General features: G+C 53.0%; 4 protein-coding genes across 4 annotated transcripts; all 4 read left to right on the forward strand.

Moving 5' to 3' along the window:
- Positions 1-2,065: 2,065 nt before the first annotated feature.
- On the forward strand, positions 2,066-2,952 carry CDEST_15597 (uncharacterized protein; the record flags this gene model as incomplete). Its single annotated transcript, XM_062931752.1, has 2 exons — positions 2,066-2,609; positions 2,667-2,952. The coding sequence occupies 2 exons, from the start codon at positions 2,066-2,068 to the stop codon at positions 2,768-2,770; spliced, it is 648 nt and encodes a 215-aa protein (XP_062787803.1). The 3' UTR covers positions 2,771-2,952.
- A 7,592-nt stretch (positions 2,953-10,544) lies between these two features.
- CDEST_15598 (Putative MULE transposase domain, FHY3/FAR1 family) lies at positions 10,545-13,148 on the forward strand. The gene has a single exon (XM_062931753.1). The coding sequence runs from the start codon at positions 10,569-10,571 to the stop codon at positions 13,095-13,097; it is 2,529 nt and encodes an 842-aa protein (XP_062787804.1). The 5' UTR covers positions 10,545-10,568; the 3' UTR covers positions 13,098-13,148.
- Positions 13,149-18,283: 5,135 nt separating this feature from the next.
- CDEST_15599 (uncharacterized protein) lies at positions 18,284-19,290 on the forward strand. The gene is made up of 2 exons (XM_062931754.1): positions 18,284-18,502; positions 18,552-19,290. The coding sequence occupies exons 1-2, from the start codon at positions 18,287-18,289 to the stop codon at positions 18,561-18,563; spliced, it is 228 nt and encodes a 75-aa protein (XP_062787805.1). The 5' UTR covers positions 18,284-18,286; the 3' UTR covers positions 18,564-19,290.
- Positions 19,112-23,246, forward strand: CDEST_15600 (Putative P-type ATPase, HAD superfamily, P-type ATPase, transmembrane domain superfamily). Its single transcript, XM_062931755.1, has 4 exons — positions 19,112-20,202; positions 20,259-21,957; positions 22,028-22,114; positions 22,169-23,246. Exons 1-4 carry the CDS (start codon positions 19,679-19,681, stop codon positions 23,108-23,110), a joined length of 3,252 nt encoding a protein of 1,083 aa, XP_062787806.1. The 5' UTR covers positions 19,112-19,678; the 3' UTR covers positions 23,111-23,246.
- Positions 23,247-23,855: the final 609 nt, after the last annotated feature.

A 23,855-nucleotide genomic window follows, 5' to 3' on the forward strand; every position in this document is an offset into this window, starting at 1 on the left:
ATGACAAGATAGAGTGTAAGGTTTGTAAGATGCCGCTGGTCCACAGGATGCACCTTCAACGTCATGCCTTTGAGGTCCACGGCACTGTTTCCTGAGCGTTCCTATCTCGTTACAAATATAGCAAGCCGTTTTAGTAAGGAAAACCCAGGACGACTCCATGACCCGCAACCACAAGCGTAAGCCAAGGTAGAATCCGATACCACCGCCCTGAGGACAACCCGTAGCCAAGCAGGAAGGTCATATCACATCCACTAGCAGTATGTACCTCACATCAGGTCATGCAAAGACGATCAAAAAGGCGAAGCCTAGACAGACAGCTAGAGGGATATGGGTCCAAACCGAGAGCCGGGCCTAGAATAGAACGGAGGTGTTGTCCGAGGATGTCCTCGTGTAGTCCAAGGATGTCCTCGTCTTGATTGATTGACTGACTAATTCATAGGCTGACCTAGCAGCTATAGTGGCAGCTATGCAGCGTGCAACTAACTCTCCCAAAACTGCTTCCCTTCTGCTTGAGTGTAGTTACTCCTCTACTGACTGACTTTGTAGATTTCTGCATCTATGCACTTGTTAGGCCTTTTCTGGCCCTCCTGTCCTTCTGCTTACTACTTATCACTCGTCTTCGCTATGTGTATTTAAGAGCTGTGGATGGCACCATCCTGAATTGCTTGGGGATCCCCGTCCTTAAAATCATTTGACTTCTTGTACTGCCATTGACGGGTTGCAGAGAATTTGCTTCATGTCCGCGTACGTTTGCTTGCCTGCCCACATCCGGTACCGTTCGTCTATCCAGTTTCTGCGCTCGAGGATGGTATGTCGCACCTTCTATCTTCCGCGGCCGCATTCGCACTCGCCGGTGTTGGCCTTGTTGATGTCGTAGAGATAACCCTGCAGCCCGATCTTGCTTGTGCACATTTATGTGATGGCGGAGCTAATCGCTCTGTGCGTCCTGTTGTGTATGCCCATTGTCGACTTTCCCGGTCGTACCCCAAGCTTGTAGAGGTCCCTGCCGTGCTTGGACTTATCCCAGGACGTCTCCCACTCGTCGTTCGATGCCCGTCGATTGATGGTTTTCGTGGTTGCTATGACTGTCCGTAAGTGCTCCGGCTCCGGCGGTGGTGCGGCGCAAGCGTCCGCGATAGGGCTGAAGCCGGCGGCTTCTTTGGCTGCTTGATCCACTATTTCGTTGCCTGGAAAACCGACATGCGCCGGGTAGAGCTGTCCAAGTCCCATGACTCTCGTCTGGCCGTAGTGGCAAGGCTTGGCCATCTGCTGGGAACATGCAGCTATGGCATCCGTTCAGCTACAGCCAAGGCAAGGATACCGCAGCAAGCCAGCTAAATGCCGCCATACCTATCGAACTTTGCTAAAGCGTCGGGCACCCTCTGCCTGTCGATGTCAGCAGGTCCCTCCCCAGCGACGGAGATGCCGTTTTTTAAATAGACGGAGAATGCAGCCAAGCAGGAACATAGGAGAAAGGGAGGAGCGAAAACAAAACTCAGTCAACTGGGCATGTCAAATCCAGACGAGGCGGCTTCAACGCTAACTGACATCTTACGTCAGACGCCATCCGCATCCGCAAGTCTTTTAGTAAGGACATGTCTCCGTCCTCTAACACTATCCTGATGCGCCACTCTAGCATGTCCGACTGTCTTTGCCAGAAGTCTGCGAACCTCGTCTTCGTCGTCATCTGCTTCACCCCTGTAGAAGAGAGCTGCCTACACTCAGGAAAACATATCCCCTATCAATCGTACACCTGTCTCTCACAGACCTATCGCTTTTTTGTTGCTCAATTCTGCTTGAGATCCGTAATTGTTTGCCTCTCTTTCGCAACAATAGTGGGGTAATCTTCGACTTTTAGGTACCCACTGTGAGATGCATATGCTTGGCTTGGGTTGGTTAACTCAACTCCTAATTTAAGTCAAAAAAACTTAGTCACATAAAACAAGATTGGCCGGTACATCGCAATCTCTGGTGGAAATGATTAAATTTATGCAGTTGGGAAATTCGTTATTGATGTAAACTTACAAATAGAGGAAGACTTTCTTTGTTCATCAACCTACTTGCCATGTTAAGTTTCCTTTTCTATGGAACATTGTCTGTTAAAGCTGTTGTTATGTTCCGTCTTGTTTTTTTCCTTGTTATCCTTGTAGCAATTGCGTCTGGAGGCCCGATCCACCCTCGGGATTCAGGCAGTAGTGTAGCGGCTACGCTTAGCTCTCAAACGGGCGATGCGACTTCACATCCACACTACACTCAGACAACCAGACTTCAACCCCGCGCCGATTCATCAACATACACGCTAGTCAACGACGCAGCTCAGGCGGCTGGCAAGACTCTTAAAGACGGCAAATGGTACTATTTCATGCTTTGCCAAATTTCGTCCGAAGGCACTTGTATTCATTACATGTTTCTCGCCGGCCAAGTCAGCATCACCACAGAAGGCGGCAATTTCTGGGGAGAGGTGTGGCATGTGAGATGGGAGAAGGAACCCGACGAGAAAGAATGGACGCTGGGCAGATTCAACTTCGCCAGGCGTCCCAATCAGGCGGTGTTTTGGGGAGGCAAGACAACAGAAAGCAAGGTCTCAGAGAGTAATCTACAGAGGCTAAGTACGTTGGAGCAGACTAGGCATCCCTAAACTGAGAGATAACTAACACCGGTTTTAGGCGATAAATGGCTTAAAAAATACCGCTACTGTCGCGATTCCGAGAATGCTAGGTGCAGGGGTTATTACTATTATTTAGTCTCAAAAGTGTCTAGTCGCTGGTAGACATACCAGTGATCCCACATGTCACAAGTCTCGAACAGCTGGGCAACCGGACCTCGGCGGAGATAGTACCCCAGGACACATAAGGATGAATTAGGAGGAAACACTCAGACTCCCTATAGGATGAAACAGATCAGGCACCAGAGGGGCACCAGCTCACCACTGGTCACCTACGGCCAACTTCCCTCTCGCCTAATTTTTCTCGGCATCCGCTGTTAGTGAATCAGGTGATGAACCACTAGAATCCTTAACAGCCGAAAACTCTTCACCTCTCTGCTCCGGAGCCCTTCCGCGATGGCCTCACAGCCTCCGGCGGGCATCGGACCGCTGCCGGCCTCATCGGCCGGCCCCGCTCGGGGCTCTGGGCCACCTCCAGAGCCAACCTCTCCATCAAGGGCTAAACGCCGCCGCAATACCGAGACTCAGCCACTCCGGCCCAGCCTCGTGGGAAGCCAGCCCAACGCCTTCAGTCCAGCTCCCCCAACGGCAAAGGGGCCGTCGATCTCAACTCCAACCACTAGCAGGACCGCCACTGGGTCTGTCTTGTCCGCCCTTGACGAGGAGGCCAGGCACTATGAGGCCCGCAAGGATGTCTTCTTAACTATCGCACAGTCTGTCGATAACGTCGTCTCCAGTTTTGAGGGCCCCAGGAAGCAGATCGCAAAAGAGGCTACGGCCTATGTGATCCAAGCCCTTAAGAAACTCATTAACAAGGAACATGCTCCGACACTGAGCCGGAGCTGGGCCGCCGTCACGGCCTCGGCACCAGCCACAGCTCCGGACCCCCACCGGGCTCCGACCCGCCCGCAGGCCAAACCCCAGCCTCAACCCCAGCCGAAAGAGGACCTCCGGGTCTTCGCCCGCATCCCGGAGGAGGGCCTGTCAGCTGCCCGAAAGAACGCTCCTTTTGCCCTGCGACAGACAGTTTGCCGGACCTTTGACCTCCAACTGGCAGATATCCCTCACATCTACCACATTGCGACCGGATACTCACTGAGGCCATCGAACAAGCAGATTCAGCAAGGCCTCCTGGCGGAAGAGCGAAAACTAGCGGCTTGTCTAGGAGCTTACAAGATAGAGACCCCTATAAAGTGGTTTACCTACGTCGTCCCGCGCTGCCCAGCCAAGCTGTGGAGCGTTGATGGGGACGCCCTGGACCCAGCCACCTTGATCGAAGACGAGGTCTTTGCCCAGACAAGACAGAAGCCCACCCGGGCCCGGCAATCCCGCCTTGGGCCGGACCCCATCACAAACAAAGTCTCTTGGGTGATCTCGTTCCTCAAAGAGACACAACCCTTCAGACTCTTTAACCAAAGTAGCAGGTCCCAGCTTATTCAGAAGAGGAAGACACTTATCAGACACGACCCTGGCTGCCAGGGCTACCACTCAAACAGCTACTGCAACCGACAGCCACTCTGCAACAACTGCGGCAGACCTTCAGACTCGCACGAGACTGGGCCCTGCACAGCCAAACCTCAGTGTGCGAACTGCTGCGGCCCATCCCAGGCCAGCCACAAGAATTGTCCAGCAAGGCCTATGACGATGAACGGCATCCCTACTCTCCCAGACCAGAAGGAGCGGGCCCGGATCCGCAAGGTTGGACAGAAGGCTTACGACGCCCTCTACGAGGTCAGTCTGAGTGCCTCTTGGAAGAACACCCAACAGCCTGGGGAACTCCCTCCCCCTGGCCAGGATCAACCGCTCGGCTCCAAGCGACCACGCACAAGGACACCTTCAGAGAGCTCGATTGTGTGCCTCGGGGACGGGGACACTGATAGCAGCAGCATGAGTGAAGACGAACCCGAGGACGCAGAGGGCACTGCCCAGACCAACCGCGCTATCCTACCCCTCTTAAACAGGAGCCAGAGGGTAGCCCAGAAACCGGATTACAACGTTGCTAATGCCTACACCCACCTGGAGCTCGACCTGGAGACGTAAGCCGAAGCAGGTCTCTCCACGGGTGTTGCGCGTAGCCCAGTGCAACGTAGGGAAGCAGTCTCCAGCACATACAGCTTTCCTGGAGCTCTGCTGGGCTGAGCGGATCGACATTGTACTGGTCCAGGAACCCTGGATAGGCTATGTTGACAAAATGCAAATCAACACACACCCAGGTTTCGATTCCTACGTCCCAGTGGATTTTTGGAAGGACAGGGAAACCAGACCTAGGGTCATGACCTACGTACGGAAAGGGATGAAGTGGAAGGCCCAGCAGCAGAGGCCCGTACAGACAAGGGACATCTTATGGATCACAGTTGATAACGCAATTACTGTGGTTAACGTATACAGGCAACCAGGAGATCCTCACAATCACACAACCACAACCCTCCTAGGATACAGGCCGCCAGAAAAAGTCCTCGTAGCAGGGGACCTTAACGCTCATCACTACTCCTGGGAGCCCGGTTCAAGGAACAGGAATAGGGGGGACGACATAGCAGACTGGGCAGATGGCCACGGCCTGTCTTTCATTGGCGAGACAGGGACTGCGACCCATGCCCAAGGTCATGTACTCGACCTTACCTTCTCGAACATCCCCCTGGCACACGCAGTGATCAGCCCACACCTGCACCCAGGGGCCGATCATCAAGCAATTGTCTCAATAATCCCGCTTCAGAAGCAACGACAACAACGGACAGATCAACCACGGTCACTATCAGTCCCAGACTCGGCTCTACCCCGGTTCAGAGACCTGATTAGAGCAGGAGCCTCAGTCTTACCCACTCTCCAGGACGAACCTACCCCTGCCGAGTTGGACACCCAAGCTGGAAGAATAGCCGACCTTCTCTCCACGGCTGTCCAGGCTGTAGGGAAGAAACGAGGAAAGCATGGGAAGGGGGCCCCTTGGTGGACAGAGGAGTGCGCAGTAGCCCACCGAACGTACCGCGAGGCCTGCTGCCGACAAGCCCAAGAGCTAGAGCAGACCCTACGCCTTCTCACCCCACGCCTTGCTATCCTCGAAGAGCAGAAGGTCTTCTTGAGGACAGTCAGGAAAGCGAAGCGGGCCTACTGGGCTGATAAGATCGAAGGAGTTTCCTCGGACCAAGAACTCTACAAGATTATGGGCTGGCGAAAGGCTAGCCTAGGGGTCAAAGCCCCCCCGTTGATAGTGGAGGGTCAGACGATCGACGATACTCAGGGTAAGGCCCAGGCACTCCGAAGAGCCCTCCTAGAGAGGTTCAGTGCCCAGGATGACCTGCCAGGAGACCCGTTCGACGTCCCTACGGTCTCTCGACGACGGATACCCTGGCACGATGCCATCAGTAGAGATGAGCTGAGGGTGGCTACCCTGACAAAGACCACGACCCCTGGCATCGACGGGATCACAACACGGCTGCTTCAGGCTTGCTGGGAGCTTATATCTGAGCCTGTCAGACAACTGTTCCAAGCCTGCATACAGACAGGCTACTTCCCCCAGCCTTTCCGCAGAGCGGAGGTCGCTATGATCCAGAAAGCAGGGAAAACAGACTTCTCGAAGGCCGGATCCTGGCGGCCAATAGCCCTGCTATCCTGCCTGGGGAAAGGTCTCGAGAGGCTGATATCCAGAAGAATGTCCTACCTTGCTATCCTAGAAGGGGTGACCAGCCCACAACAAATAGGGGCTCTACTTGGCAGGTCAGCGGTCGACCTAACCACCTGCCTCGCTCACGACATCGAGATGGCCCTTGACAAAGGGCTCACAGCCACATTGGTGACGATGGACGTCCAAGGTGCCTTTGATTCTGTCCTCCGGAACCGGCTGATTGTCCGGCTACGCCAACAAGGTTGGCCTTGTACCCTGATCAGACTGATATTCTACTTTGCTTCGAACTGAACTGCCAGAGTCAGGCTGGAGGACGCAACAACAGAGGACTTCCTGCTGGCTTGCGGGCTGCCCTAGGGCTCCCTGCTGTCTCCTATTATCTTTCTTCTCTATATCGCGGATATCCTAGCAGATGACCCAAAGCGACGGTTTGGGTACGCAGGCGACATTGGCCTTCTGGCTGTGAGCCCCTCGCTCGAGAGTAACGCTACAATCCTCGGCCAGGAGATCACACGCATCCTCGACTGGGGAGCTGAGAACAAGGTCGCTTTCGACCACAACAAGTCCGAAGCTATCCACTTCACAAGAAAACACAAGCAACAAAGAGACCTGCCAGGGATCAAGGCGGGAGAGCTGGAAATAGAAGCATCCATTGTGCCTATCCGCTGGTTAGGGGTTTGGTTCGACAAGAAGCTCTCCTTCCGACATCACGTCGAAACGAAGCTGGCTGTGGCGAAGAAGGCGGCTCAACATCTTAAACACCTGACAAACACAAAAGGCGGGCTCCTGGCCGCTGCTGTGCGTAAGGCTGTGATCTCCTGCGTCCTGCCAATCGCCCTCTACAGGGCCGAGACCTGGTATGGAGGCATGACCAAGCCAGCCTCTGGCAGAACCACCGATACCGGCCGCAACCTTATCCCCCAGACAGGCTCAGTCAGTACAGGCCAGAAGAGCCTTGCGCGCAAGGTCGAGAGCGTCATTACGACAGCAGCAAGAGCAATCCTGCCGGCCTGGAAAACAACTCCAACACGCAGCCTTCTTAGGGATGCTGGACTACCACCAAGCAAGGTGGCTCTGGAAGCAGTCCGCCTCCGCTTCGCAGCACGTCTAAAGAAGGTTGATCTACAACACCCTCTTGTCGCGAGGCTCTCCCAACGAGGGCGGCAGCAGACGAGGCTACAACGGACTGCAGACCTTGCACCGAAATGCCCGAGACCCGCACTCATCCAACCGCAGTACCTCCCAGGCTCACAAGACCTGATAGTCCTGCAGACTAAGAAAGAGGCAGCCAAAGCTTTCCAGGCCTGGCTAAAGACCGTACCAGACAGCCACATGCTTGTCTTTTCAGACGGCTCCAAAGCGACGAACGGAGCCACAGGATATGGGTTCGTTATCTACCGAAGCAACAGGCGCGTGGCCCAGGGCTGCGGCCGACTCGGTCTAGCAGAGGTGTTCGACGCTGAGGCTGAAGGGGCGAGGATAGGACTCCGGCGGGCCCTCTTAACCGCCCAAGGCCAGCCGATACACATCTGCATCGACAACACCAGTGTCATCCGAGGAATACGGGGCGAGGCACCAGACACCTCGCAAGCAGCGGTGCTCGAGATCCAAGCTGCTGCTAGGATATACAACATCCACACCCACTGGGCGCCAGGGCACCAGGGGATTAAGGGCAACGAAGAGGCGGACCGGCTAGCCAAGGAGGGCGCAGCGCTGCCGGTCCCTCTAGGCCAACTTGCTACGCTCTCCGGGATCAAACGGCTTGGTAGAGAGCGATTGCGAAATCAGTACAGACAGTGGTGGGGTAAAGAGGCGACCGAACGGTACACCCAGCTTGGACTGAGGCTACACTTCTCCTGCCCTCCCGAACTCGCCCTACCACGGAGCACCCTTCACCACCTCTTAGCGGCCCGGTCGGGTCACGGGGACTTTGAACACTATCACCGACGCTTTAACCACACCGAAGCTTTGCTAACCTGCTCCTGCGGAGAGGCAAAAGACGTAGATCACCTGGTCTACTGCCCAGCGACCCTGGCGAGGAGGCAGCAGTGGCCCACCCTCTACCCAACTGGTCCGCTCGACCCCATAGGACCTATGGGATCCCTTGAACGATACTTTAAGGGACTAATGACTGACCCAAAAGGCTTTGAGGCCTTCCTTCGCGTGACAAACTTCTTCCGGAAGATCTGTCCACGCTACTAGGGAACGGGCTTCGGCACGGGATCTAGACAGCCAACTCAACCCTCATAGGGAATAGACGGGAAGCAATGAATCTGGGGAACCAGGAACCAGGGACAGATAGAAGGCATAGTAGCCATCAGGCAGGACTTGGAGGACGAAAGGAAGGGCGATGTACGAGGTACATAGTCCTAGCCCACGGCTCTCCACGCCACATACCCCTCGGGAGGTCTGCGACAAGGGTTCCACCCTTGCCGCCATGGCGTTAAATACAACAACAACAACAACAACAACAACAACAACAACATTCCCAGCTGGGACCAGCCTTCGGCATCATCATAGGCCGGGTCTCTGAATGGGGCATTCTTGCTGTTTATTTCTGTAGCTTCTTCCTGTTCAATCCTAGTTAGTAGATGCTATCGAGACAAGTTCAAAAACCTCACCTCTGAGACTGTTCTATAACCGATGACTATCCTGGCAGAGACGGCAAGCCGGCCCATAGTCAGTAATAATAGGATGCCAGCGAACCACATTGTGATGCTAAAGAAAATGTTGCATCAGACAATGGTGTGGAATGATTTGAATATCGAATACTAGCAACGCGTTGAGGAATAGTTATTTTCGACTGAGAGCAAAATTGTTGTATGGCCTTTGAGTGAGGGGCAGCGATGGTCATTTTGGCGCCATGCCCGACGCGTGTACGAACTTATAATACATACAGAAACAGCTTTTGCACAGCCCTCGGCATAAGACGTTTTATGAAGTAGCAAACTATAAACACGGAGATTTCCGAATTAGATTAATACTACATAGATACAGATAGCTATGGCGGTTTTAATAACATGGGAGCCCCACACTTCTAGTGACTAGACTGAGTAGATATCTGTTTGCTCTATTTTAAAAGCTGGACAACGAAGAAGAATGACTTGACTTGACTTGATGTTACGACCCAACAAGTTACAGGTGACACAGCCCAACCGGGAAAGACAGGGGCCGCACAGCATTTGTATGGACAAGAAATAGGGTCACTGGCAGAATCCATGCATGCTTCAGACATCAACCACTCGGAATGGTCTGACTGTACTAAACCAGGCCAGCCTGCCGTTTCCACCTGGTCCTAGCTCTGTAAGACTAATTGGGATAGCATTAGGCCCACAAACCTGTGGTGATCCCATCCACTCTTTAGTACGGATAAGACACTCTTTTCTGCTCACTCATATATGCATATTCCGCTGGCCACCCTGAATAACCGTCATAGGGCAATCCTGGCCCGACTATGCCGTTTGGCGAGTAATGAATGTATCGGGTCGGTTTTACTAAAGCGAGGGTATCCCAGGTTCTGCAGATCCGTAAATTGTTTGTCTCTCTTTCGCAACAATAATGGGGTAATCTTCGACTTTTAGGTATACTAGCCAATAAGCGAGCAGGACAGATACTTCACAGTGGGCCATGGGGGCTTCATTGCTATTAATAAAGCCAACACCTACTTCAGCTAAGATTGATTCCTTATGCGCTGCCGCACCTACTTAAACTTGAATTGATTCCTCATGCGCTGCCGCCCCGTATTCAGTACAGGCCATAGGGTTGCGTCGTCCGAGTTTACACCTTAAGCCGGCGACTAGCAAAGAGGGCAGACGTGGAGTCGTCCCGGTACATACCTTCAGGGATCCAGCAATTGCGCCTCTACTACCACTAATTAGCCATACCCAGATCTTCGCGTCGTGGTTATGCTCGGTGCTTCCCCTCGTAGGAGCACGGAGCTTGTCTGCAGTACATACCTAGCTACACAGCACGTACCTAGGTAGTACTAGCCAATAAGCGAGCAGGACACATGCTTCAAAGTGGGCGATAGGGGCTTCACTGCTATTAACAAAGCTAACACCTAATTAATGCTACCCCTCCAATGGTAGACATCCTTATTAAGCAACACTACCAAACCGGCTCCCAATAGGCTCACGGGTACCCGTGCGTGTAGAATTCCACGGGTACCCGTGGAAATGACTAAGCAAGCTGTTTTCCGTCGCACGTCGACGAACGCGTCTCGCGTTCGACGCATTCTACACGTTTCTCTACATGTGGTAACTCGGTCATAAAATTCTGAAAAGCATGGAAACAGCCCCAGGAAATCCAGCACTCGTATTTTTGGACGACTGTCTACCTCCTGAAAGCGATTACGAATCACGCGATGACCTCATACTGTCAATTAACAACTGGGCGGCAGCAAGGGGATACGCCTTCACGACCGGGAGATCAACCAAAGAGAAAAGTGGACGACGGACGATTACGTATTCGTGCGATCGGTCATGCCAGCCTCCAAGCAAAACAACAGCGCGCCAAAGACGAACTACGAGTAGGGGAACCGGTTGTCAGTTTTCCGTGCTTGCCAAGGAATCTTTGGATAAAAGCACGTGGAGCTTGAGACACCGACCCGACAAACGATTTTCTTCTCATAATCATCCCCCAAGCCAGCATCCGTCTGCTCACCCAACGCATCGCAAGCTGACAGAGGAGGAATTTGCGAAAGTAGCTGGCCTTTCACATGCTGGCGTAGCGCCCAGGGATATCCGGACATACATACGACAAACGACAAACTCTGTAGCAACCCAACAGGATATCTACAACCATATTGCAGCCGTCAAACGAGATATTCGTGGAGGGCAGACCTCGATCCATGCACTTGCCAATCAGCTTGACGAGGAAGGCTTCTGGAGTCGAATGCAGTTTGCACCAGATGGCCGGGTTACAGCTGTCTTATTCGCCCACCCAGATTCCCTAGCCCTTCTACAAGCCTACCCAGACGTAATGCTGTTGGACTGCACCTATAAGACCAACAAGTACGGTATGCCGCTTCTTGACATAGTTGGCGTCGACGCTTGCCAACGATCCTTCTGTATTGCGTTCGCATTTCTCAGTGGCGAAACAGAAGACGATTATACCTGGGCTTTGGAGCGGGTCAGGTCCCTGTATGATCAGTGCAACGCCAGCATGCCCGCGGTTATCCTCACAGATCGCTGCTTAGCATGCATTAATGCTGTAGCCACTGTCTTTCCCTCTTCGGCATCTTTGCTTTGCCTCTGGCATGCAAACAAGGCGGTGCTTCAGCATTGCTATTCTGCGTTCGACCTTGCCAAGAAGAAAACAACCAGTGGCTCCGCAGCGTCAAAGTCATCGACTAACAACTGGGAAGAGTTCTACAAGTCCCGGCATTTGATTATTAGCTCGCCGTCTGAGATAACCTTCCAGGAGCGTGTTTCCCAACTCGAGGAACGTTATCTTACGGACCATCTCGAAGAAGTCGGCTACGTTACATCCTTTTGGCTTGACCCATACAAGGAGAAGCTAGTGAAAGCCTGGGTTGATCAGCACACCCATTTTGGCAACGTGGCTACCTCGCGGGTTGAAGGCATTCATGCTCTGCTGAAATCGCACTTAAAGAGATCCACGTTGGATCTGTTTGAGGCCTGGCGAGCGATGAAGCACGCGTTACTCAATCAGCTGTCGGATCTCAGATCTAATCAAGCCAAACAACAGACAAGAATCCCGGTCGAGCTTTCGGGATCATTTTATGGCGCAGTACTTGGCTGGGTATCGCATGAAGCCCTCCGCAAAGTAGAAGAACAACGGAAGCTGCTCTCGAAGCATGAGCCATCCCATTCTGCGATCTGTACGGGGGCCTTCTCTCGAGTGTACGGTCTGCCATGCTTACACAAATTGAAGGCTTTACAAGAACGAAATCTTGTTCTGCTACGTGAACACTTCCATGTGCATTGGCATCTGAGGCGCGAAGGAGCGCCGCAGCTGTTGCTAGAGCCTCGCCAGCGAATCGAGCCCAGGTTGCAGTTGGAGAGCTCCCGAATTCCGAAGTCAAGCACTAGGCGAGAGCCAAGTGGGTTTGAAATCGTTGAAGTTGCGTCACGGGCCCCAAGCACATGTAGTAGGTGTCATGTGGTTGGTCATACCATGACTTCAAAGGCGTGCCCTCTGCGATACTCGCATTTATTGCCCGAGCAAGAGCCTACTCCGGGTCCAGCCTCGACGCCAAGTGCGGTCTATGCCACTGCATCTAAAGTCACAGAAAGCCTTCCTTTGAACGCCTTACAGTCCATGTCTGCCTTGGCTCAACCGACTACAGATAGAGCAGTGGAAGCCAGGATGTCACCACCGGAGATGCCACCACCATCACAGCGTTCGCCTTCACCCTCGCGGTCGAGATACGATTCACCTCAGGCAATATACGGACGGTACTGTGCAGCGAGAACCGCCTGGTATGCTGCCCAGCCTCGTGGAAGTGTCAAAACAAACCAGGAGTATCGGAGGGCAATGGGACTTCCCCTGCGGTACGGAAAGAAGTGCTATGAGTGGTGTCTTGACTACAAGCAGATGAACAGACGCTGCACCACCTCCAAGGGGTCAAGGGATTGGCTCAAGGAGGAAATGATGGCTTATCTAGACTGGGACAAAGCTGAACAGGAACGGGTTGATGAGCTTGTCGTCGCAGAAGAGGGAGAAGACCCTTTTCTGAACAGCAGGAGAGGTATGGGGGACATCTGGAAACGAGCCGAGAGAGATAATGCCGAACAAGAGGCGTTGTATGCCGAGGGTCAGCCCGGAGAGTGTATCATGGTTAAATCGTGAAATAAAGGACAGCTTAAACCCAACTCATACCTCCGATCGGCTCAAGACCCGTGCAGTAAAATTGCTTAGTCATTTCCACGGGTACCCGTGGAATTTTACACGCACGGGTACCCGTGAGCCTATTGGGAGCCCGATACAAGGATAACCTTACATCTGCCTGACACTGGTCATGGCAGTGCGCCCCATGCTGCTATTTTGGTCCAAGCGCCTGCCAAGCCATGTCCCCCCACCCTGCCCGTTGGTTATGCAACCGGTTTCCCGTTGACAACTCCCTCGCTTTCTGGCATCCGTTGGAGCGATTTCTGGCAGCTCAGGCTGCTCGGGTTCCGCTTGACGAAATGGCGCCGCCCGCCATAAAGAGCGGCATCGCGCCCGCCGTCTTCTCTCTTCTTCTCTCGCCTCAGTACACGATTACGACCCTCTCCTGCCGATGCGACGAGCGACCATCTCCCAGCCATGCCCCGGCCGATGCTCCCCGATTGTCGCCCTCGACAAATAAAAGCAACCGCAGACTTTCTAAAGCGGTTCACCGACCAAGAAGCACAGCGTCGGATCGCGAACCAGCCGAAGCCGTTCTCGTCTGAGGAGCATGCCGACCTACGCAAGCAGCTCAAGAACGTCAACTTCATCAAGCCAAGATATGCAGACGAAACCGAGATCAATATTGCGGTCATATGCAGGAAATGGAAACGGTTCGCTGCAAGAAGCCCAGGCGCTGTTTTCTTGTTGACTGACCTCTCCAATAACAGTTACTGTGAAGAGCAGAACCTCGGCGAATGGCAAGCAGCCTTGGAAAATGTTACTCGCGAGACAATGATGAGCTTCTTTCTCCGGGTCAGCGAGTGGTCGATCGGGAAAATCATATCGTGGGGTACGACGCAGGTATAAATCCGGCAGTTTCAGCAGCTATACACCACCGTCGCCGGTCGCTACATAGACAGGAATGATGCCAAAGAGCTCTACAAGGTATCTACCCTCTGCGGCAATCGACACTCCCACAATGATGCTGACATGGACTGGACTAGTTTCATCACACGATCCTGATTCCCCGCTTCGGATACCGGGCACCCAACATCAACGGGAAGCCAGTCCTCGGAGCCGATAACCTACTGGCCATCTTGACGTTCAACATTGCGTACGATACTGGTATCTTCCCGTCAGAACGGCAGCGCCCTCAGCTGGCAGGTTGTCACCAGCTCCTTTGCTACACTGGTGCGCGAATTGCCGAGATCGTGCATGCCGAAAGGAAGAACCCCAAAGACGGATGCACGGACGAAATTTTCAAGCTTAAAGGCGTCCAGTCCATCAATCATGAGTGTGGCAAAGACACAGAGAACGTGGACTATGGCGACCAACCACCACAAGACAAAGACTCCCTTCTCCTCGACAGACTGTTGCTACAGGAAACAGCTGGGCGCGGACGTCCCAAAGCCTTGTGCTATGAGGACATACTCATGATGATTGCTCGCCATCCAGTAACGGGACGAGCCGTGCCAGCGATGGCCGTCAAGTTCATCCACCACAAGGGAGCGGACAACAAGCCAAGGCCGTGAGTATGCGTAGCGGCGCGGCCTCAATTCTTTTTGGTGCTTTTAATGCTAACTGTAGACAGGACTGTCTTTTTCTTCACGCCCGCAAGGAAGCTCATCTTCTGTGCCGTCACCACCATCGCTCTAGCGCTCCACGACCAGGCTTTCGACGCAGCGAGCCTGACAGATGCGACCCAAGTACTAAGAGCAGAGGTCAGGGGTCCGGTCCAGTCTACGGCTCTACGGTGGAAGCATTCAATGCTCAAGGTTTCGATTTTTCGAAAGCTTAGCGGCGGTGCGTTGGCCGTCGACGAGGCCATGAGCTATTCCAAATTACGAGACGACATGGGCCGACAGAGCCTCGATGCAGGCTTTGAGAAGGCCTGGACGCCACGGTTCGCCCGAAGAGGGGCGGCGAATGCAGCAAATGGTAGGTCGAAATAAACAGCGGTTGCCAAAGACCATCAATACTAACAACTTCGACCTAGGGAATGCGTCTGATGCCGTCCGCGACCAGATGATGCGCCACGATCCCAAGTTTGCCACGTTCCAAGGCGCGTACCTCAACGAAAACGTTGAGTTCGACCTCCAGAACACATTCCTAGAAGAGGAAACCGAGGAGCAGTTGTATGGAGTGTTTGCGCATGTCAGCCTCACGCGCGATCCCCGGGCAACGAGAGACATGGTCCCTAAGGAGGTCTGGGAGAACTTGCCACCCGATCCGGAAATTCTGGAGCTGGAGCAACGACGACAGAAGTTGAAGGGTGGTCAATACCGAGTGCAAGGTGAGGAGAACGAAGCCGAGATCCGCAGGCTAACCGAGGAGATACACATGAAGCGAGATAAGCGTGACAAGAACGTCGTCAAAGAGTATCGCGAATATCATTTCTACTACCGCCCAACATGGGATATCGAGAGGCAAGCAAATGGCGAAGAAGAGGAGGAGTATGCTGAACCGGAAATCAACCTCCAAATTCCCGAGCGCGCCAGACTGGCCCACATCCTCTGCCACCAACCAGCCGACTGCTCTCACGACAAACTCCTGGAGCTTTGGATTGAGGCTATCGATCTGATGGTCACACTTTGTAATAAGAGAGAGACGGTCAGAAAGGACCGCATCCGCACTCATCCCCGACCTAAGCAACTCATCGAAGACAAGACTCCTCAACCCAAGCCCTTTCCACTCCTCCTCGATCCGAATCAGTGTCCTGTGTGTGTCGGCGACGAGAGGCTTCCTCTAGAAGAACGGACGTTCAAGTACTGCCGGCCGACAGTCAGAAACGACCACTTTGACGACCAGCATCTGGTAGAACGAGAGCGTGCTGTACAACGTGGCGATCTCATTCGGTGCAGCCATCCTCAATGCCAGCATGATCCAAACTTCCCGACACTGGATGCGTTCAGAAGGCACATACATATCTCCCATGGGGTTTCGCTTAGAACGTCAGGTCAGGTCATGCAAAGACGATCAAAGAAGGACAAGCGTAGACAGATGGCTAAAGGGATAGAAGCCCAGACTAAGGGCCAGGCCTAGATTAGATCTACAGAGTATGTACTGTGGTCGCATAGATAGATATATAGAATTTTCTGTCACGAACCTTCAATGCACTTTGGAGACCTAGGCAATTGCAATCCTGCTCGAGTTTTTCGGGTACTGAGATCAGGCGGCTCCCAATAGGTTCACGGGTCCGTACACTCACGGGTCTCTCATTAGTCAGCAACATCCACTGTAATTTTCTTCTCAGCGCTGACCAACAATCGATTACAACCATCATATTTCTACCAATGCATTTTAACGACCTTCCCCCTCCAGCGTGTTTCTCATCACAGGAAGAATTGTTGATCAGTCTACATACTTGGGCAGCAATTAGAGGCTATAAGTTCATTGTACGAAGGTCTTCTATTGGAAGGTCTGGCCGATCAACAATCACCCACTCATGCAATCGATTCCGTTCTGGTTGCCAATTCTCGGTATTAGGCAAGAATGGAGCGAGAATTGGCTTCTCAAGCACCGGGAAGCCAGATTTTCTCAACATAATCACGACACTAAAGACAACCGCAAGCCTCAAGACGATCTCGACCCCCTTGACAATCAGGAACCTCAAGATCGGCTGCAGGAAGTGACGCAAGACCATCCGCAAAACGAAACTTCGAGACCCTCGAATTGAGCCTCAACATGGGCCTTTGAGCAGGTCGCAAGACAAGGGAACAAAACGACTACCTACATGTAGTAAATGTCATTTAGAAGGCCACACAAGGAGTGCGAAATCTTGTCCCCAACGACACCGCCCCAGCCCCTGCTGAGACAGCAAAATACAGGTGTATGTTGCTGACTAATGAGAGACCCGTGAGTGTACGGACCCGTGAACCTATTGGGAGCCAGATCAGGCACCAGCCTTACTAATGCTCTTGGTGCGGGGAAGCCAGAAAACAGGAGTCACCAGGACAGGAATCCCTTGGGAACCTACCGTATTGATACGATCTTGATCAGCAGAGCCAATGCAGAGACGCAGTTGCACGCGAGCGCTGTACGCGAAAATGCAGCGATGCGAAGGGGACCAGCCCTTGAGAGGGGATTTCGAACTTGCGAGAAAACTTTTCACACATGTCACATCAAACCATACCAGACAGGGTGCATCGAGCCTACACTACGATGTTCATTGTGCCTGGGTGTCGGCTAAACTGCTGCCAGAGCACGTCGGATAACGCCATATAATGGAACACATTTGGTCAGCCGTCCAGGATCCTAATCGCTGAGCGCACCACTCTCTGACAATCTCATTGTGGCGGCTCGCGAAGGGCTGCCGCGATGTGATAAGCCAACTCAGTGGGGTGTGATGGGAATAGCAACATCTGTCGACCTATCAAAAGTTATTGCCCACAATGCCGAGACGCATGAGGCACCATCACCTACCTAGCCAATAGTATCAGTAGACGAAGATATGGTGACAGAACACGTGACTGTAATGCAATCCTTAATTCAGGCGGCTCTGTAGGATTTTCCGACTCCACTGTACGCCCCGTAGCCGTAGCCGAGCTCTGATAAGCCATGTCATTCTAGATTATGTGGCTGATGTACTCTACCTTTTGCCTTGGCATTGTAGGCAATAAATTTTGACAGGCTCCTCTGTACACGTTCCAAGTTCTAACATTAGGGCTACAGTCCTGCAGCCACAGCTGAGAAGGGACAGAGCGGAGGACAGTTGGCCCTGATGGCCCTGGCCCCCCTGTAGCCTCTTTGTGGCCCATGCTCGACTGTGACCAAGCGTCAGATCTGGCTTGCACTATCACACAACTAAGGCTACCGCCTAGTCTCAAAAGGTTGACTTCCCTCTTGGCCTGCACGTTGTCCCTATTCGACTGACTGCATGGATGTTTAGGCAGTGACCGAGATAAGAACAGAGCCTTAGCGGGGCGCCTTGAAAGCGGGCGTGCCGCGATTGGCTGGGTGGCGACACGTTCATCCCGGTCTGGTGGAGCACATTCCGTAAAGCGCAGAGAACGGAGTAATCGCATGTGTTGTTGACAATGTCTGACCTGATTGGCTGCGTCACACTTTCCTTGTCAGACAGCAGGTGGCCATGGCAAATACACCCGAATCAAGGCGCAGTGTCTTGCAAGTTGGACAAGGTCAGACTGCTTGCAAAGCACGGCTGTCCTATGGCGCTGTTAAAACATAAATTGCCCTTGACGCCCAGACAGTGGCTGCTCTTGAGATTATCCATCTGTTACGCTCCTACACCTTGCGTTTTCCACAATTGTCGCCGTCACTTCACCACTATGGATCTCTATCCTTGCGCAAACCGATACAAGCACGGCGTCGACTGCCCCGTCTGGGTGTACGTGCACAACGCTCGCTGCGAAGACTGCGTTGTGGTGAGTACTTCTGACGGGAGAGTTGGGCCCGCCGCTGACGCAACTCCAGTACAACCGATAAGTCAGTACTTTTACGTAAGGTGGCCGAGGGGCGGAAATACGAATAGGCAACGAGACGGGTGGGGACTAAGATGACACGACCCAAGAACAAAACTGGACCAGGGAAACGCCCCACAGGGCACCTGGCGGTTATGGACAATGCTCTTGAAGCAAGAGTGGTAATCATAGGCAACGTTGCATTAAGGCTCAGTGCTTCGACGAGGATGCCATTACCCAATCAAAAGAACACAGACGTGATTTGCGTACAGTAAAGCCCGGGGCTCCAAGGGACCGCCTAGGACGCCTACGGAAAACTTTGCAAGCTGGTGGGGGCGGCTAAGGGGGAAAAGTTCAAGCCTGACCACTCCATTTCTCTGCTGACAATGACTTGGCATTTCCACATGAAATAATCCCTCCCGCTTGGCAAAACGGATTGAGTACGAGCATGGCAAGTGAGTGGACAACGTGAGTTGTTGGAAGTCAACGGAAGCCTGAGTTTTGAATGTGTTAGAGGCTCAGATGCAACCGAACCCATTTGCAACGCGGCTTAAAATAAATATTTCAGTTTTGGATACTGCACTCTAGGCCAGGAGCTAAACCGTCAATTGATCGGCAATGATGTCAGGTTGGCCACGATAGAGAGGCACACGAGTCGGAAAACCGGGAACAGAATCTTGGCGATCTTGGCAGTCCCCGAGGCATATAGCACCCTGCCGTGCCCCGTCCTTGACAATACATAGCTTCCCCGATCGCTGTTCACATTATTGCCTCGTCGAGCCATCAACCTGTTTTCTCACCCTTAATCGTCTCATAAGTCGGTCATATTAGCCTTGGATTACTGTTGACGTCCTCACTCAGCCCTCGCCTTTCTCCCTCCGCAAACTCGCCGCAGAGGCCTACGTCTACTCACGTAAAGTGTATACGTATACTCCATGGAATTTGCTTCTGTCCAGGACCTGCTTCGCGTTGTCGTCTGTGCTTCTGCCTACATGCGACAGCTCACCACTACCCCCAGATAGAACGAGAAGAATCTACCCCCCCCTCCGGCAATATCAATAAACACCACTCCAGTAGCGACTTCTCATTTAGACATCACGACGCTGAAACCCCCCGTCAAGCTCTCTTCTCGGTCTCATCATGGGGTCCGGAAGAGCCATGCAGTCCTCCAGTGAGGGGCACGTCAGCGGGCAATCCAACCGCCCCATGACGATGCCCGCTCACTGCCTGACTTTGGTTCAGGTGGCCGATGAGTTGAAGACTGAGCCTGCCAGCGGCCTTTCGAGTGATGAAGCATCCAGACGACTCGCGGAGTATGGTAAGAATGACCTCGGGGAGGCCCAAAAAGTGTCCCCTATACGTATTCTCATTGCGCAGGTTGCCAACGCCATGACCTTGGTCCTCATCCTGGCTATGGCTGTCAGTTTTGGCATCAAATCTTGGATCGAGGGCGGCGTCGTCGCCGGCGTTATCCTTCTAAACGTCGTTGTGGGCTTCTTCCAGGAATATTCCGCTGAGAAGACTATGGACTCTCTTCGTTCATTGAGCTCTCCTACAGCCCGTGCTATTCGTGATGGGCAGCCTCGGACTGTGGCTTCTTCCGATTTGGTTCCCGGCGATGTTATTGAGCTCAAGATGGGTGATACCATTCCAGCCGACGTTCGGTAAGTCTGGATGTATGCTCTAGACAAAGAGACACCTGTTGACAAGCTACTCGCAGCGTCTTTGAGGCAGTCAACTTTGAAACGGACGAAGCTCTTCTGACGGGTGAATCTCTTCCTGTTCGCAAGAAGGAAGACGTGACCTTCGATGAGGTGACTGGTCCAGGTGATCGCCTGAACGTGGCATACAGCTCCTCAAACGTCACCAAGGGTCGCGCCAAGGGCATCGTCTTCTCCACTGGTTCTTACACCGAGATCGGCGCCATTGCTGCTCAGCTCCAACAGAAGGAAACCAAAATCCGGGAACCCAAGAAGACGCGCAAAGACAAGAACGCGCGTGCCAAGCCCCATCGGTATCTCGAGGCCTACTTGTTTACTATCACGGATGCCATTGGTCGTTTCCTTGGCTTGAACGTTGGAACACCTCTCCAGAGGAAGCTGTCCAAGCTCGCTGTCCTACTGTTTTTCATCGCTGTCGTATGCGCTATCATCGTCTTAGGTGCGAACGAGTTCAGCTCCAGCCAGGACGTTATCATCTACGCAGTAGCCACAGGTCTTTCGATGATACCGGCCAGCCTGGTAGTCGTCCTAACGATCACTATGGCTGCTGGTACCAAGCGAATGGTGAAGAGGAACGTAGTCGTCCGCAATCTCAAGTCCCTCGAGGCCTTGGGTGCCGTGACAGATATTTGCTCCGACAAGACTGGCACTCTGACTCAGGGAAAGATGGTTGCCAGGGGCGCCTGGATACCCTCAAAGGGCACCTTTACCGTTGAGAACTCTACGTCGTCAATCGACCCTACTTCTGGAGACGTTCGATTCCACACTTCTGCGCCTCGTGCTATCGACCTCAAGAAGGCTGGAGAAGTTTGTGGCCCAGTCATCAAGCCTGAAAAGCACGCCTCCGAACCCGATGCCGGCTTCGGCCTCTCAGAATTCCTGAACGTGGCCTGTCTCGCCAACCTTGCCACGGTCAACAAGAACAAGGAGGGCACCTGGGAGGCTCGTGGCGACCCGACTGAGATTGCCATTCAGGTTCTAGCTAGTCGATTTGGCTGGAATCGCGTTGCCCTGACTGGGGACGAAAAGTCGGAGTGGAGAGATGTCGCTGAGTTGCCGTTTGATTCGGATGTCAAGCGTATGTCCGTCGTCATGAGGAACAAGGATGGCTCTCATCAAGCTTTAACAAAGGGTGCCGTCGAGCGTGTTATCGAGAGCTGCACCACCTATACCCCCGACGCTTCTGGACAGCTTGTCGACATTGACGGTTTCCGCGATGAGATCATCCAGAACATGCAGGCCTTGGCCAGCCTCGGCCTTCGTGTACTCGCTCTCGCCAGCAAGCCCATGGCCGGCGAGGTGAAAGTTGACCCCGAGACTGGGGTTGACAGAGCCTCCATCGAATGCGATCTTGTTTTTCGCGGCCTCGTCGGCCTCTATGATCCTCCGCGCCCCGAGTCTGCCCCCGCTGTCAGACAATGCCACGAGGCTGGTATTGAGGTGCACATGTTGACTGGTGACCATCCCGAAACCGCCAAGGCCATCGCCATCGAAGTTGGAATTCTGCCCACGAAGTTGCACCTCGTTTCCAAAGACGTGGCGGGTTCGATGGTGATGACTGCGACGCAGTTTGACGCCCTCAGTGATGATGAGGTGGACTCTCTGCCTGTCTTGCCCCTTGTCATCGCGAGATGTGCCCCTAGCACCAAGGTCCGCATGATCGACGCTCTTCACCGCCGCGGACGTTTCTGTGCAATGGTGAGCATTTCCACCCTCTTCAGCATAACATAGTGTTCTAGGCCATCTCTAACTCTTCTTGCCTTGACAGACTGGTGATGGTGTTAACGATTCTCCTTCGCTTCGCCGGGCTGATGTCGGTATCGCAATGGGCGTCGCTGGTTCTGATGTTGCCAAGGTATGACATCAATCCAATCATGGCATCCACTGGATTAGTATGCTAACCTCTCAGGACGCTTCCGATATCGTGCTTTCCGACGATAACTTCGCATCCATTCTGGCAGCTATCGAAGAAGGACGTCGTATCTTCGATAACATCCAAAAGTTTGTCCTCCACGTTCTCGCTGAAAACGTCGCGCAAGCTGGCACTCTCCTTGTTGGTCTTGCCTTTAAGGATAAGACTGGGCTGTCAGTGTTTCCCCTTGCTCCCGTACAGGTCGTTTGGATCATTATGGCGACTTCTGGACTACCTGATATGGGTCTCGGATTTGAGCGCGCAGTCCCCGACATTCTTCAACGGCCTCCTCGCTCGCTCAAAGCCGGTATCTTCACGGTTGAGTTCCTTACGGACATGGTTGTTTACGGACTCTGGATCACTGCTCTCTGCCTAGCCAGCTTCACGCTCGTGGTCTATGGCTTTGGTAACGGAGAACTCGGTGACAGGTGCAACGAGACGTTTTCTGAACCGTGCCATCTGGTCTTCCGCGCGAGAGCTACCACGTTTGCTTGTCTAACTTGGTTTGCCATTTTCCTTGCATGGGAAATGATTGACACCAGACGTTCATTCTTCCGTATGCAACCTGGCTCCAAGCGTTATCTCACCCAGTGGATGTTTGACGTATGGAGAAACCAGTTTTTGTTCTGGGCTATTGTATTCGGTTTTGTCACCCTATTCCCTTTAATCTACATCCCTACTCTCAACACGGTGGTCTTCAAGCATAGCCCAATTACCTGGGAATGGGGCATCGTCTTCATTGCTGCCGCTCTTTTCTTCGCTGGAGTTGAGGCCTGGAAGTTCGCTAAGCGAGTATACTTCCGCAAACAGGAAACCAAGCGCCTTGGCAAGTCCTGGAAAGAGAGGGATATCGAAGAGCGCGTCTTTGGACAATACTTCACTGGCAGCCGCCTTGATGAGGGAACGGCTGATGAGACGACCACGGACAAAGCCCAGTGAACACTTGTTTCTCTGCACCCACGTTCGGTGTTGTCGCCTCCACCGAGGCACAGGCGTGACTGAATTCAACCCAGTCTACATCAGTAATTAATGTCTGCGTAACCAGATAGTTATAACCGCTGTTTCGTTCTTTCTGCTATGTTGGGTATCTTGCCGAGATTGTGTGGAGTAACTGCTTCATCTACGTGCTAGCCTCAGATGTGATGTGTTCCATCGTCTCCGAGAGGACGCTGGCCTTTGTCAATTTGATGGACAATGAGGAGACTTTCGCATGTCAGTTTGACAAGACAATATCTAGAGAAAGTCGAAGAACTACATCGTTAAATTAAAATGAAAGAATTGTCGCTCTGATTTGCTTTCTCTTAGTACAAATCTTGTTAATGAATCCGTTGACGGCCCGTCCTCTATTAGCGAGATAGGGACTGCGACACATGCACGCGGTCATGTTCTCGACCTTACCTTCTCAAACATCCCCTCGCACAAGCAGTGATCAGCCCACACCTACACCCAGGAGCTGATCACTAAGTAATCATCTCGATAATCCTACTTCACAAGCACCGACAACAACAGATAGATCAAACATGGTCACTTTCAGTCCCAGACTCAGCCCTACCTCGGTTTAGAGACCTGATCAGAGCAAGAGCCTCAGTCTTGCCTGCTCTCCAGACGCACCTACCCTTGCCGAGTTGGACATGTAAACTGGAAGGATAGTCGACCTTCCAGCTCAACCTCAACCGAACAAATA

The sequence above is a fragment of the Colletotrichum destructivum genome, chromosome 12 (genome assembly GCF_034447905.1).
Source record: "Colletotrichum destructivum chromosome 12, complete sequence".
Classification (NCBI taxonomy): domain Eukaryota; kingdom Fungi; phylum Ascomycota; class Sordariomycetes; order Glomerellales; family Glomerellaceae; genus Colletotrichum; species Colletotrichum destructivum.

What these genes read in the sequence shown, in the direction of transcription:
- CDEST_15600 (XM_062931755.1), top strand. Translation starts at nt 19,679, where the DNA reads ATGGGGTCCGGAAGAGCCATGCAGTCCTCCAGTGAGGGGCACGTCAGC. An exon ending in ACCATTCCAGCCGACGTTCG is followed by an intron (nt 20,203 to 20,258) that starts GTAAGTCTGGAT and finishes AGCTACTCGCAG; the next exon opens with CGTCTTTGAGGCAGTCAACT. An exon ending in CTGGTTCTGATGTTGCCAAG is followed by an intron (nt 22,115 to 22,168) that starts GTATGACATCAA and finishes CTAACCTCTCAG; the next exon opens with GACGCTTCCGATATCGTGCT.
- CDEST_15599 (XM_062931754.1), top strand. Translation starts at nt 18,287, where the DNA reads ATGGCGCTGTTAAAACATAAATTGCCCTTGACGCCCAGACAGTGGCTG.
- CDEST_15598 (XM_062931753.1), top strand. Translation starts at nt 10,569, where the DNA reads ATGGAAACAGCCCCAGGAAATCCAGCACTCGTATTTTTGGACGACTGT.